The sequence below is a fragment of the Harpia harpyja genome, chromosome 1 (genome assembly GCF_026419915.1).
Source record: "Harpia harpyja isolate bHarHar1 chromosome 1, bHarHar1 primary haplotype, whole genome shotgun sequence".
In the NCBI taxonomy this organism is placed as follows: Eukaryota; Metazoa; Chordata; class Aves; order Accipitriformes; family Accipitridae; genus Harpia; species Harpia harpyja.
The window spans coordinates 98,205,369-98,219,631 of NC_068940.1; the positions used below are offsets into that span (position 1 = coordinate 98,205,369).

The 14,263-nt window shown below is 35.8% G+C and overlaps 1 protein-coding gene across 5 annotated transcripts in view; it reads left to right on the forward strand.

The window, feature by feature from the left end:
* The window catches only part of ESYT2 (extended synaptotagmin 2), a 92,819-nt gene that overhangs the window by 56,565 nt on the left and 21,991 nt on the right, over window positions 1-14,263 (forward strand). For all 5 annotated transcript variants that reach the window (XM_052806664.1, XM_052806633.1, XM_052806642.1 and 2 more), the window contains exons 7-13: window positions 3,912-3,967; window positions 8,855-8,975; window positions 9,575-9,751; window positions 10,167-10,249; window positions 11,614-11,662; window positions 12,335-12,424; window positions 12,992-13,087. In XM_052806664.1, coding sequence (XP_052662624.1) covers window positions 3,912-3,967; window positions 8,855-8,975; window positions 9,575-9,751; window positions 10,167-10,249; window positions 11,614-11,662; window positions 12,335-12,424; window positions 12,992-13,087 — 672 coding nt within the window. The remainder of the gene's footprint in view (window positions 1-3,911; window positions 3,968-8,854; window positions 8,976-9,574; window positions 9,752-10,166; window positions 10,250-11,613; window positions 11,663-12,334; window positions 12,425-12,991; window positions 13,088-14,263) is intronic.

Genomic DNA, 14,263 nt, shown 5'->3' on the forward strand with positions numbered 1-14,263 from the left:
AGCAGGTTGCTCGGAGAGGTTGTGGAGTCTCCATCCTTGGAGATATTCAGAACCCAACTGGACACAGCCCTGAGCAGCCTGCTCTAGGTGACTCTGCTCTGAGCAAGGGTGTTGGACACGATGATCTCCAGAGATGTTTTCCAACCCCAACTATTCTGTTTTGTATCCTAATGGATCTCAAATGGAACTAGATGCCTGTGTATGGTCAGTTAAACCACTATGTTTACTCCCAGCATTCATCTCAATTCTGTTGACTTCAAAGCTTCCTAAAAAGTAATAAAAATTAAAAAAAAAATAATCTTGAAATACCACTATGTTTTAGAAGAAAAAAATGTGGATTGATATTGTATAACCATTTGCTGAAAGTAACATGTACTCAGGATATAGGGGCCTGTAATGGTTTTATGGATGGTGAAGAAGAAAACTGCGTGAAATAGTATAGAGCCTCCCTTCAAACTGGCAAGGACAGTTCTTTCATGTGTCTTCTAACAGAAGGGTCTATATTCCTGTCTCAAAACCAAAATCTTGTATTTCTTGGGCAGAGAATAAAAGTGCTTTGGATTATTTTGTGTGATGGAAACCTAAGCCTGTCTGTAAAGTTTTCAATTTCCCAGTTGAGGGAAATCTCTACTTATGCAGAAGACAAGTGTGCTGTACATGGCATGAAGGGAAAAGTAAACTCAATTTGAAAAATTTTCTGAAGATGCTTATATCTACAACGTTGTGTCACATTTTACCATTACATTCATCATTTAGTTGGTGTTGCATACAAATTATTCAGTTAATTTATTGCACATTCATCCAGTGTTTGTATCATTTCATAAGTGGAAAACTAAATCCAAGTCTTTCAATATTTATTGCATATTTTAGAATGACTGTTGTTACAAGCAGCAAGAATATGATCTGTTTCATTATTGTGAAATGTGCTTTAATTTCTGCCATGTTGTTCACTTAACGCTTTTGAGTGTTGTAAAAGCCCTTGTACATTTCAGAAAAAAAATCCCATTCTGAGATGATGATGACACATTCTATGTTTTGAAGTTATTTTATAGTGAGAGCAAATATCAACTTCACAGATAGATTGCAAAGTAGTCATCTAACATTAATTTTTGATATCATGTAAAAGAGCAAAGAGACCATAACTGTTTACCTTGTGTTTATAAAAGTTAGGGTTTTAGAGGTATTCCAACCTTTGGGTAAGGACACTTTTCATTAAAATTTCTGGAGTCTGAGAATCAATTATTTTATCACAGAACTTATTTTTGGAAAGCTATCTGCTTCCACCTGTTCATGCAGTTTGGTCCTTAGAGCTACTATTAATGTTCAGAGAATATCTTCCTCATAATGTTATTTTGTTTATCTCCAGTGTGGTGTCCATCTGGAAACATGAACTTGGAAATTCAGTTTTATATTAAATAGTATCTGATGCTATGTTTTATTTTGTCCTGCAAGATAATTTTAATACACAGAATCAAGTAAATAAACAACTAAGTGAGAGGATGTCTTTGGAACATACTAGTTATAAAGACAAAATATCTTAATTGTGAAATGTAGTTACCAGCAGACAAATAAAACTTTATCCAGTGGTGCATTTCACCAGTGATGTAAAGGCTAAAACAGAAGTGATACCAGCAACAAATGCAAGAAGTATTTTACCTTTGTTTCTTTTTGCCCTAAACTGCAAAAAGAAATTATTGCTATTTAGTAAAGAGTTCAAAGTTCTGTTACTTTTTTTCCTCCTCCAACATATTATTTTCAGTGTCTGTTTGGGATATTGTGCTGAAAAGTAAATCAAAAGGAAAAATTAACTTTCTGATGAAACTTGCAAAATACAGTTTTAGAAGTCTCTTAAAAATCAACCTAAGTTTTCACAGTAGTATCAATTCTGCAGTATCTTATTGGAAAGCTCCTGTTATTTCTAAAGCCACAGAATTAAGCTTGTAAGAAACATCTTACTCATAGTTCAGCAAAGTGTCTAAAGTGTTGCATTTCTCTGTACTGCTGCTACTTTATTGTGGATACTTTGAGAAACTGTTTTTTAAGGGTCACAGCAGAACAATAAAAATGTTGGGTTTGGGTTTTTTTTTTTTTTTCTCTGCTATCATAATATCATTATTGTGTCTGTTGAGATATTGAATATAATTCCTGGGCAAAAATCAGTATATGAAATGGATGGATAAAGGAAATACTCTGTAATTGGCAAGGGGAAAAGGGTGGACGCAAAGGCCTAATTAAATATAATAAAATACGTACAACTGGCAGAAATTTATTGTTTACTGCATTTTAACCCACACAGTATAAAATTATGTAAAGTAAGAAAATGAATTGAATTAAACCATGAAGTTTAGCTGTCATTCTGAGAGCTCTTCTCTTCTGTCTGATGCTGTAATGACAGAATGAAAAATTGTTTTGACTTTCATTCATTCTTCTAGAGTCTGGGAAACATGTTTATCCTGAAGGGTTTAGAAAATTGTAGTTAGAGGAAGCAAACAGATAAACTGTAATGATCTGTATAAATTTGTAATTATTTTGTTCTAAGTGGGTTGGTTTCTAAATGTCAAAATATAGCAGATCTCCATGGAACTCCTTTTGGTTAATGGAGGTAGAGAGAAAGCTCCTTTCAATCATCCACTGGAGTTTAAGTTAGATGCCTGTATTAGAGGAGTCTCTGTTTCTGTTTCTCTCCCGCCTATACAGAGACACAGGAGTGTAATATGGTAAAAGAAGGAGGCTAAGAAAAATCTTGCAGCAATTTTCTGAATGGTTATCAGCAGGGAAAGTGTTAAATTTTAAGCATTCAATTGAAGGCTGTACGTTTTTTCACCCATCTGAATAGCATAGTTAGGAAGACACTAATCTTATTCCCTGGATGGGACCAAATGTTTGTTTTCTGTTGTAATATGTTCACAGAATAGTTGAGGTTGACGAGGACCTCTGGAAGTCATCTAGTCCAACCCCTTTGCTCAAGCAGGGTCACCTAGAGCAGGTTGGCCAGGACCATGTCCAGGTGGCTTTTGACTATCTCCAAAGGTGGAGACTTCACAACCTCTCTGGGCAACCTGTGCCAGTGCTGTCGTCCTCACGGTAAAAAAGTGTTTTGTAATGGTCAGAGAGAACCTCCTGTGTTTCAGTTTGTGCCCATTGCATCTTGTCCTGTCACTGGGCACCACTGAGAACAGCCCATCTCCATCTTCTTTGCACCCTTCCTTCAGGTATTTATGGGCATTAGTAAGATCCCCCTGAGCCTTCTCTTCTCTGAGCTAAACAGTCCCAGCTCTCTCAGCCTTTCCTCATAGGAGAGATGCTCCAGTCCCTTCATCGTCCTCATGGCCCTTTGTTGGACTGTCTCCGGTATGTCCATGTACTAAGGAGCCCAGAACTGGACACAGCAGTCAGGGTGCTGAGTAGAGGGAAGGATTACCTCCCTCAGCCTGCTAGCAATGGTTTTACTAATGCAGCCCAGGATAGCGTTAGCCTTCTTGTGGCAATGGCATGTTACTGGCTCATGTGGATTCTTGCAGTACATCCCATGATATATCTTGCCTTTTGTTTTGGAATATTCCGTTATTAATTCTTACTACCTTTTCCATTGAAAGGATAATGATTTTTTTCTGCTTAATTTTTTGTTACAGTACACATGTATATCGAGGTGTGTATTTATATGTATGTGTGGAAGGGTGGATAAGAGGATGGTGAGTTGTTTTTATAACTCTCTTTTAAAAACCATGGCTAAAAATTCTTTAGAATGGAAGAGGGTTTCGTTTTCTGCTTAAGAAAATCAAGGAAATTGGTTATTAACCCACTGATCAGAATCTATAGTGATCAGGTTTATTTCTTCAGTGTTGCGAATTCTAAGTTGCTTTTCTCGCCCCCCCCCCCCCCCCCCCCCATCTTTTCTCTGTAATTCACAGCTTTTGGAAATTAACTGGACTGGACTGACCAATCTTCTGGATGTTCCAGGACTGAAGTGAGTATATGTAAAACAGTTTTGATATTTCTTCACCCCAATAAGCCCCAGAAAATCTGAAGACCATCAGCTAAGTAATTTTAAGTTAAATGACTCTGAGCAGTTATCTCTTTAATTTAGAATTCTATGAAATTGCTCAATATGGAGAAGGTAGTGTTTTCATTACATGTGAAAGTACATCAGAAGTGTATCTAGTATGTCTTGGTAAAAACATTTTGAAAAGATAATTTTCAGTCTGCTTTTTTTAGTGTTCTCAACCTTTCCAGTTTTCCAGAATCTTGTGAATTTCCTATGTGCCATCTCCTAGGACAGCAGAAAGATAAAGAGCCTTATTTTTCACGCCAGTGGGTTCACAACATCTTGGCTCGTGGCTTTGTATGCTGATACATCTCTAGTCGCTTGTGTAAAGGTAGTTAGAAGTACCTTAAGACAGTCATCAAATTAAACTAACTTTCTAATCTCTTCAAGTACTTACTGTTAAAGCTCTCAGTTTATTATGTGAAGACCAAATGGAGTAGCAAAAATATTGACCATATATAGCTAGAAAAATTGCTTGGCTTATTCAGAGCTTTTCAAAACAGTACATGATAAAACCCCAAAGAAAAAAGCAGAAGTAGAGATGAAAACCAAGCTGCTTTGAATCACTGCAATCCTGGTAAGGTTAAATCCACAAATATATTCACAATTGTCAAGCTGTAATAGTTACCCAGGGGCTTCTTAATATTGAAACAATGGCTAAGGGGATAATGGCGGATCTGATACACACTCGGATTTTGTGACTAGTCCTTTTATTGGATCCCATGCTCTCAAGAGTTGGCTGACTCCAGAATTATTTTTTATTGTTTAAAAACAAGAGTTTGAATTGAGGTATTAAATTAATCCTTTAGTGCTCAATTGCGTGACTGAAACAGTTTTTGCTTTACTTAGGCATTTGAGGTCATTGCATGGAATCCCAGTTGAACAGTTTGAAATTAGAACTTGCATTAAGTAGGTTAATGGCTGCAAGATTTGCTTGTGTTTCAAGCCTGCTTAAGACTGCCTCCGAGGAAAGAGGTTTTCTTGATGGGTGAGAAAATGGCTTCGAAAATACAGCTCCTGAGTAATAATTTGCTCTTTTTATATAACACTAATAAATTTACATTTAGTACTTAAGCTTACTAGGCTCCTGAGTTTCATATCATGCTGCATATTTGCCTGACTGCAAACACAAAACCTCAGATGTAAACAAAGGATTGCCAAGCGTCTCAAGTTTATGGTTTCCAGAGCAACCAAGCTTGGCCACATAGGCATAAAATGGTGCCGTCTACAAGTGGTATAGTTTCTATAGTAACTGTAACCAAGGTGAGTCATGCTGTGCCTTGCCAAGAGATTTCTTCAGTGCTGTATTTGTTTTTCTTATCTGTATAGATAGTGTATTTTGGTATGACAGCTTGATGTATTGTAGTTGTTAAAAACAACGATGAACAAGAGATTGCTGCTGCCACAGGTGCCTTTTTCGTCCTGTGACTGTTGGCTGCACATTAAACTACTTATTTGTACTCTGTTTGCAAATGTCTTCTACTAAATGAATTTCTGCATTTGCTGCTGGAAGCTTCCTTGTCAGCTGTTAACAACTTCCATTGCACTTTGTATATGACTTCACAAGGAGAAAGACACAAAAGTAATTCATATTCCATCATTAGGATAGCTTATGGAGGTGTGAAATTAAAACCTCTGTGTGAGGAGGAGCCAGGCTGTGAGAATACTCAAGTGCTGTCAGGAGAGGATGTCGATGATGGGAAGATGAATTATGTTATGGTTGCTTGAGATATAGTGAAAATACTCTATGCAGTCAGAGATGTGCTGTCTCTGCAGCATGAATAAAGACGACGCAGGAAAAATACATAGCTGCTTATTCTGTCACCAAAAATGAAGTAGAGCTAAATAGCAGTACAAAAGAGTAAGTAACTGTCAATTATATTTTTGCAATGAAATTGAGCTTTTGAAGACACTTACTATAATAAACTATATGAAGCATTTCACACCCCTCATTTTTGTGAACTGAAAAAATAATTGTACTTAGAATCAATGACTTAGAGTTTTACAATCTTAAGAAGGTGTTCATTGATGATGTATCAACATAAGGGTTTAAATTGATTCATCTTTCTATGTTGCTTGATCAGTGGTTTGTCTCTGTTTTCCATAGATCAAGCCTCTTAGTTTAAGTAATAAGATAGTTAAAAAGATTGTTATTTTTGCCTTGTATTCATGAAGAATACTTTCCACATGGGAGCATCCAATTTGGCTAATATTTGGTTAGATAAGTTTTAAACAGCTTGAAAGTGTCATGTTGTTTTAGAATTCATTTAATTCATTACTTAGTTATGGTCTCTGGTATTCTTTTTCAGCTCCCTGTTTTTAAAGATGGAATATCTGCTTCCTCCTATGAGTCCAGTTTCTCTGTGTAAAATTCTGTAAAATTCCATTAATGCTGGTTCATTTTTCATATTCATTTCTCAGATGTTTTAGTGAAATCCAAGCATTTATGTTGGGATAAAATTGTGAGGCTCACCTTTGGAATCACAGAGTTGGGGTTTGGTCCTAGCATAAAGGTTTGGGAATCTTCCCAGTGACTGGGCTGTGTTGGGCTTCAGGCTATTTCTCTCTCTTATTCAAGGAGATCTGCTGTAGCTCCATTTGAACATTAGTCAATCTCTGAACCTTTTGCTAGTCTAGGATAGGTTTTTTTTATACCTATAGCTTATTTCATAGTGTATGTGATCTTCACTTAATACTAGAGAAGAGCACGATAACCTTTCTTTCAAGGCAGCTCTGGTACCATTGCCTCTCTCACACTGCTTTCTCTGACCTAGGTCAGTTAGTTTTCTTCATTAATCTTCTGTTCTTAAGGCATGCACTTTATTGAGCATAAAGGCAGAGATTTCTCTTCTTGCCAGGTAGGGACACTAACAAAAGTGGGGAAAAAAACTTACATGATCTCTCTACTGGAGACTTGTATTTTGAAAAGTGTTTTTGTTGCTTGTGTGGTTACCGTCACCTCAGCTTTTGGTTTGGGGTTTTTTTTCCTTTTAATATTAAAACTGGTTGAGATATTTATCTTAAATTTTTAAGTCAACTCTAACAAAATAATGGGTTCTATTTTCTTGGCTCATTTTAGAGAAAGTTTAGCATACATAAGTTGAAAACTCGATGTTTTGCAAGACAGCTGAAAAAGGTTGAAAAGCAACATGTTACAATGATGATTAAAGGAAGCTACTTATTTTTAAATAACATCATCTTCTTATAGTAGTTGTCTTTATAGGGTTCAGTGTTCATATAGAATGAAAATCTTTCTAAATATGATTGGATAGGCTCTGCAAGAAAGGAAGAGGAATGAAAACTTCTCTTTAGGACAGATGTGAATTAACTCATGGAAGTGGAGAGGAAACTTCTCTGAGCAATATCTTAACGTTGTTCACTGTTGCTTCTTTCAGAGAATAAACAGAGGTCTGCACAGACCTGTCCACTGATCTTGATGCAGCCTTGAGTTTCTTCGGTTCCCATGGTACTGGATGCCATTAAAAAGTCATCCATGTTCTATCATGTATCATAATTAATTTAGATTTACAGTGGAACTGGGCAGCCAAGGGGATGTAGGCTGTACATGTTGCAAATCCCTGGCATGAAAGATCGTGTGAATTTGAAATGGGCCAGATTGTACTTAATGGGTTAATTCTGTTACGTATCTCTACCATAATATGTTTATTGCTCACCACGCAATTTTCTGGCCAAATGAAAATGTAATATATGTACTAAATCTTACAGCAGCTTTTGTGTTTTCATAAATATGCTAGCTGCTGAGTCAGAGCTACTCCCAACTGCAGAGTTAGTCTTAGAAAAACTTACAAGGTGATGACACACAAGTGTTTCATCTGAAAAATGTTCTAAGTAATCAAACATTATCTGCATCTTAATTTTGTAAAGGAGAATCATAAATTGTATTTAGGAAGAGAAATCGTTCATCCCTGAAGCAGCTCCACCAGCTTTAGTGAGAGTGTACCTGCAGTTCAGAATATCTCAAGTATTTTTACAATTTTCTCTCTGAACCCTAAAATCTTCCTGGATACTCGTCTTCCATGGTGAATTGTACCACTCCAGTTTTGCCTTTTTGCCAGTGTAGGCAATGTGTGTAACCAGTGGTGTTGGTCTGACAATGTACTGATTTGTTGTCAGCTCAGACCCAAACTGGGTGAACTTGTAGCTTAGGAAATCTTCCTTTCTGTGTTTGTGGAGAAGTATGGGGTTGGGTTTTTTAAATGATTCATTACCAATGTGATTGTACTGCCACTCCCTTTTTGCCAGAACAAAACCTGTTTTGCCTTCCCTAGGCTATATTTTACTCGGCCACAAGCATGTTTTCTTTGTGTTTTTGTTTTAAATGATGGACCTCCCAGCTCAAGAGGACAACTTGTTTCATAACAATACAGGAATGGTTAGCCAAACTTTCAGGGACAGTTAAGTCATTATTGAAATACAGAAGTGGATTAACAGTTAACATCTGCTTAGTTATATGCAACGCAGGCAAGAAAACTTATGCAATAGCCCTTTACCCTGGGTGGCTCTAAAAGGCGGGGGCGAGGGGGGAACTTGACAGTGGCAGGGAAGTGAGAACTTTATATTAATCGCTGCGGTTTCTGCTATTTGCTGTCAGCTGCTTCCACCTGGTGGCCATTTTGGCAAGAATCCTTTATTTAAAAAAAAGTGTTTAAAAACCAGATGTGTCTTTTACCCCCCGCAAAAGGCAAATATTTTCTCCATTTCGGTTGTTAAGCAGCAAAAGGAGTATATTAGTGTGACATAACGTTCTTCAGTTCTCATGAAGTAACTAAGGATTATTTTCTCCAACAGCGGCTTATCAGATACAATAATATTGGATATAATATCCAACTACCTGGTCCTTCCAAATAGAATTACAGTCCCCCTTGTCAGTGAAGTGCAGATTGCTCAGTTGCGGTTTCCTATACCAAAGGTAAGCATGTTTCTGTTAATACTGATAATTCGGCATGTAGTTTTTTCTGTAGTAGTAACTGTTAAAGATAGGCACATCTGTGTGAATTTCTACATACAGTTACTGCAGTAGTACAAGTTAATGTGAATCCAGTCACTTAAAATAATTGATTTAATTTATAAATAATTTCTGTGGAGGTAATGTTTCATAATAATGCCAAGAAGGACTTTTTTGTTTTGCTAGAATCTTCAACATATTACTTGCTAAAATATAGTTCAACTGTATAGACTAAAAATTAAGTAGCATATTTGTTATATTATCACTGTAAATTATTGTTAGTGCTCTTCACTTGAAAGTTGCTACTATTTCTTGCTACTGACTTTCTTGATACAACTGGCATGTTTCTGATTGTTGATTGCAGTTTTTCTTGTCAGGAATCTCTTGAGTGCTAGGTGTGCTGAGTATGTGGATCATCATTGATATCCTTCCATTTACAGTATGTCCAAACCAAGTTTCATGTTAAGAAAATTGCAGTGGAAATAATAAAGCATATATTGCATAAATTGTGATGACATGGAAGCTTTCAGATTACTACATAAACTCATCTTTTCCTTTTTCAGGGTGTTCTGAGGATACACTTTATTGAAGCTCAGGACCTGGAGGGGAAAGATACTTACCTAAAAGGGATTGTCAAAGGAAAGTCAGATCCTTATGGAATCATCCGTGTGGGCAACCAGATCTTCCAAAGCAAGGTCATCAAAGAAAATCTCAATCCAAAATGGAATGAAGTTTATGAGGTATAATCAATAAAAATACCTTGTTGTCCATTCTGTAAAGTTGTCTTTTAAAGTTTCTTTTGTTAAAGAAGATACTCTGGGGACTTCCTCGAGGAGCTTCTTGATGTCTCCCTCTAAAAGCCCAAAGTTCTGTAACAAAACAGAAATTCTCCATTGATGTATATACTTTTTTTGTCTAGACTAAGCATCAGTAATTCTGAAAAGCAGTCTAGTCTCTTAAGCCAACATTAGCAAATTGCATATGAAAAGCTCTTATACTTGCTCTACTCATTAAATTGCATCTTTTTTAAAGCATTTGCTTATTGATATGTTTTAATACACAGAGGTGCTGCAGTTCAATGATTTACTGTTACTATGCCATTTATCAAAGCTAGTTAGTTTTACCATTGACAGTGTCATCTTACTGTACCTCCAGGCCTTAGTATATGAACATCCAGGACAGGAGTTAGAGATTGAGCTCTTTGATGAAGATCCAGATAAAGATGACTTCCTGGGAAGGTAAATGTTATGGAGAATATGTTTGTAGGTATTGAAAAGAGATTAAATATTTTGATGTAGTCTTTTTTTTTTCTTTTTAAATTTTTGCATTTTATTGCAGTTGTAGTTCTGCTATATTACTGTATTTATAAATTAATTATCTTTTCAAAATTATGGTAGGAAGTAGTTCCCTAATTACTTCATATATGTAAATATATGTATATAAAAATGTGCTTGTGTGTGTATATACACATCTATATGTTTACATATTTTTTTTAAAAATAAGGTAAGTATTGCATGCACCCAGAAAAAAAAAGGGATTGTTTGGGTTTTTTTGGTTGTTTTGGTTTTTTTTGTTGTTTTGGTTTTTTTTTTTTAGAAATTGTACCCTACCTGCTTGAATGTTTGTAAGCTAGCACTAAGTCTTAATTATTTCTTCAGGCAAAGCTAATATAGCTTTATAACTGTCTATCTTCTTCATTTTCATAGGTTTTTAAATGGCTATTTACAGATTATTTTTCTCTAAGAGCTGATCTTAACTATTTTATTAAAGAAAAAAAATCGCTGTAATGCTTTCGCAAACATTACTCACTTTTAGATTCCATAGGCCTACCTTTAGTGTTTACCCATAAACATTTCAGGGTTTTAGTCAGCTTCTTTCTCCAGTAATTTGTCACCTTTATTTCTTGCAGAGTTTTGGAGCTTCCCATTGTTGCTTTCCATACAGAGTAGAACTCCCTTATCTTTCCAGCTCCTTCTCTCTTAACAGGAGCAACAGTACCTACTTCTCTTCTCATTAAAATAAAGAAGTAGGTAGTACAAAGGCTTCTTTTCTTTGCACTTCCCTAATCTAACACTGAAGCGGTGGGGGGGGGAAGTGGCATAATGTGTACGTCAGTACAAATAAAATAAAAAGCCACAACAAATGTTCATGCACTGGCATGCAGTTGTCTGCCCCGTTTAATTTTTAGCAGATTCCCTGGTACGTTTTTAGTTTGTGTGAACTAGCACTCTCCTAGACAATGCCAAAGCATGAATTCTGTCATAGCATATGTCCAGGGGCTATTTCCAGTGGGTAGTTTGGATGTGGTCACTGTTTTGAGAGTTTGGTCATATGTATGTGAGCCATACTGTGCCAGTTGCCCTTGTAGCTACAAAATGGGCTCTAATATAGGCATATTTTCTGTTATCCTGCATTCATCTTCGTTCAGCCATTTCATTCCCTACTTCTTCCTCTCTTAGGGGCTAAAAGAATAGTATTCTGCTCTTTTGATCTCAGTGGAAGCCTGGATACTCAGCAAGCACAGGGTGGGGTTTGAGTTTTATATTAGATTTTTTTGCCTTTTGGCTAAAATTCTGATATTTTTTTCTTTTCTTTTTTCTAGTTTGATGATAGATTTAATTGAAGTTGAAAAGGAGCGTCTTCTAGATGAGGTAAGTGTTCAGTAAGTTTTGGGTTAAAAAAACCCGTATGTTGTATATGTAGTTGTTCTTGTATTTTCTTTTTTTTTTCCCTGGGAATAGTTCCTGTATGTGCATGAATAACCTTAATGCAACAGAAATAGACTCCCTGATGATCAGTACAGTGGTTTAAGGGATATCTGAATTTGTAAAATCTGAAGAATAATGCCATTCTTCTTCTGTCTTGGGGTTTTAAGATTATTAGTATGTAAATGCACAAAACAGTAACTTACGTATTTGGTGAGAGTTTTTTCTTGCAGGAGAATAGTAAATTGCCTGGTTTATTATTAGACTGAGCAGACTAATTTTTGTCCTATATGTAAGAGAGATTTTGTAGTAATGTTATGCAGGGTTTGTATTTCCAGAACATCTTTACAGAACTTAAAGAATTCTCTTGATATTTTATAAATGCTTTTACTGTATAACATAGAGGTTTGTATGGCTGTTTTTGTTATTCTGTGTTGTAATATTTAGTGTGAAATAGGACCTTTTAAACAATGAAACAGATCTTTTCAGGTTAGGCAGACTTCAGCTCTGCAAGATTTCTAGTAGAGCTTAGCATGTCCTAAATACCCTGAAGAGCCAATTGCAATCACGTATTTGTTTGATGTCAGATTATTTCACATTACTTTGCTTAACTTTTAGTGGTTTACTTTGGATGAAGTGTCCAAAGGAAAACTGCATTTAAAACTGGAATGGCTCACATTGATGCCAACTGCTGAAAATCTAGACAAGGTATTAAAGGAACACACTACTTTTATCCTAATCTTAATCGTTGTGTGTGGGGTTTTTTTGTTGCGGGTTTTGGGGGGGGGGGGGGGGGGCAGGGGAGGGGGGTGTTAAGTATGTAAGTAATTTAATTCTGTAGCTGTTGTCAATTTGGATAAACCTGTAACTTTATTCCAAGCTGTTTGTCTTTAGAAAGCTCAAACCAGTCATAACTGTTAATGTACTCTTGTGGTACGGGATTTTAAAATGCTTTTGTTGTCCTCTTCTTTTCTCTTAATGTTATGGTTTGAGAATATCAGCTAACACTTCATTAGCATGGGAGATAAAGCTGGATATGATACTATAATCTGTCTAGTCTAAAAAAAAAATATTTAGGAAATGGGGTGGAAATTTCCATAAAAATGGGTTTGAAGTATCTATGTGAGTCTTGAAAACTTACTTCTTGTTCTTCATAGTGTGCATTTGTGAATGTTTACATTTTGGGAGAGGTTTTTAAAATATTTTTCAGGAATGGGACAGAAATAATGATATTATTTGATTTTCGGAAAGGCTTACAGTATGTTTTTGGTTTAGGTGCTAACAAGCATTAGAGCTGATAAGGACCAAGCCAATGATGGGCTTTCTTCTGCATTGCTTATTCTCTATTTGGACTCAGCAAGAAACCTGCCCGTAAGTTATTTTCTGATGGATACCCTTTTGTCGTGGGTATCTCTTGTGTACTTCCAGCATGTCTTGCTTGGTAGTATGGCACACTGCTTTACTAACACACATTATGCCATGTTTTCTATACTTTGTCTCGTTTCAAAACGTGTAATGTAAGGTCCACATTTCTAGTATTCTAGTATTATAGATATATATTTAATAAAACATTACTCTTTAATCGGTGTGATTTTTCTTTAAAGAATGCTCCTTTCCTGGACTTGAAAGGCTGCATGTTTTTATTAGACAGTGTTTTCCATAAATAGTATGGGATTAGCATGAGGAATTTTAAGGAAATAACTGGGAAAAGGCCCCACTTCCTTGAGTTCAGGTAAACTTGCTTGCTTTGGCTTAGGGTATCTGTGGTAGATTTGAAGGTACTGAAGTCCTCATTATGAAACTAATACTGTGTAGTTGATGTTACAGTGGCAGAATACTTGTGTGAGGTTTCTGTCAGGTTGTCATTTGGAGTATTGTTTATTTGCTTGTGCAAAACATAAACCCCCAAAAACTAATGGTTCTGTCATTATATGGATTATATTATGGGACTGTGAAATAGCATGTTTATGACAATCACAGACTGTTTTGTAGTTTATTTCAGGATTGTAAATTACTGTTCCTTGTTGTAAATGATAGAAGTAATAAAGTAAACCCTACCATAAATAGATATGTGAAGCATAACACTGAGTTTTGCTGTTTTTCAGCATTGTTATTAGATGAGAAATTCTGGAAGTGGTGACTGAAGTACTAATTGGAGAACAAAGTTTTCAAGCCTCAGATTTTTTTGTATGCATTTTGCAAATTTGTCCACTCATGTTAAATTTAAGTTAAAATGCTGCATCAAACAGAGTGGTATAATAACAAATAAAACCTAAGTAGCCTAAACAGTTTACATCACTGACTAGTGATTTCATGTCTGTTCCAGGGTGTATAGAGAAGTGTTTGGAAGTAGTATTTATAGGTTATTTTAAAAGCTAAAAAGTTGTAGCTCATTTGAAAGAGAGTCCTTCGTTATCTTTTTTACTTCACTATATTTAATTCAGGGGAACTCTGGATTTTACTCAAATTGTTACAAGTTTAATATATTTGTTAAAATACACTAAAGCCTTTTACTTAAAATGAATAGTTTTAAAGTTCTCCCATCCA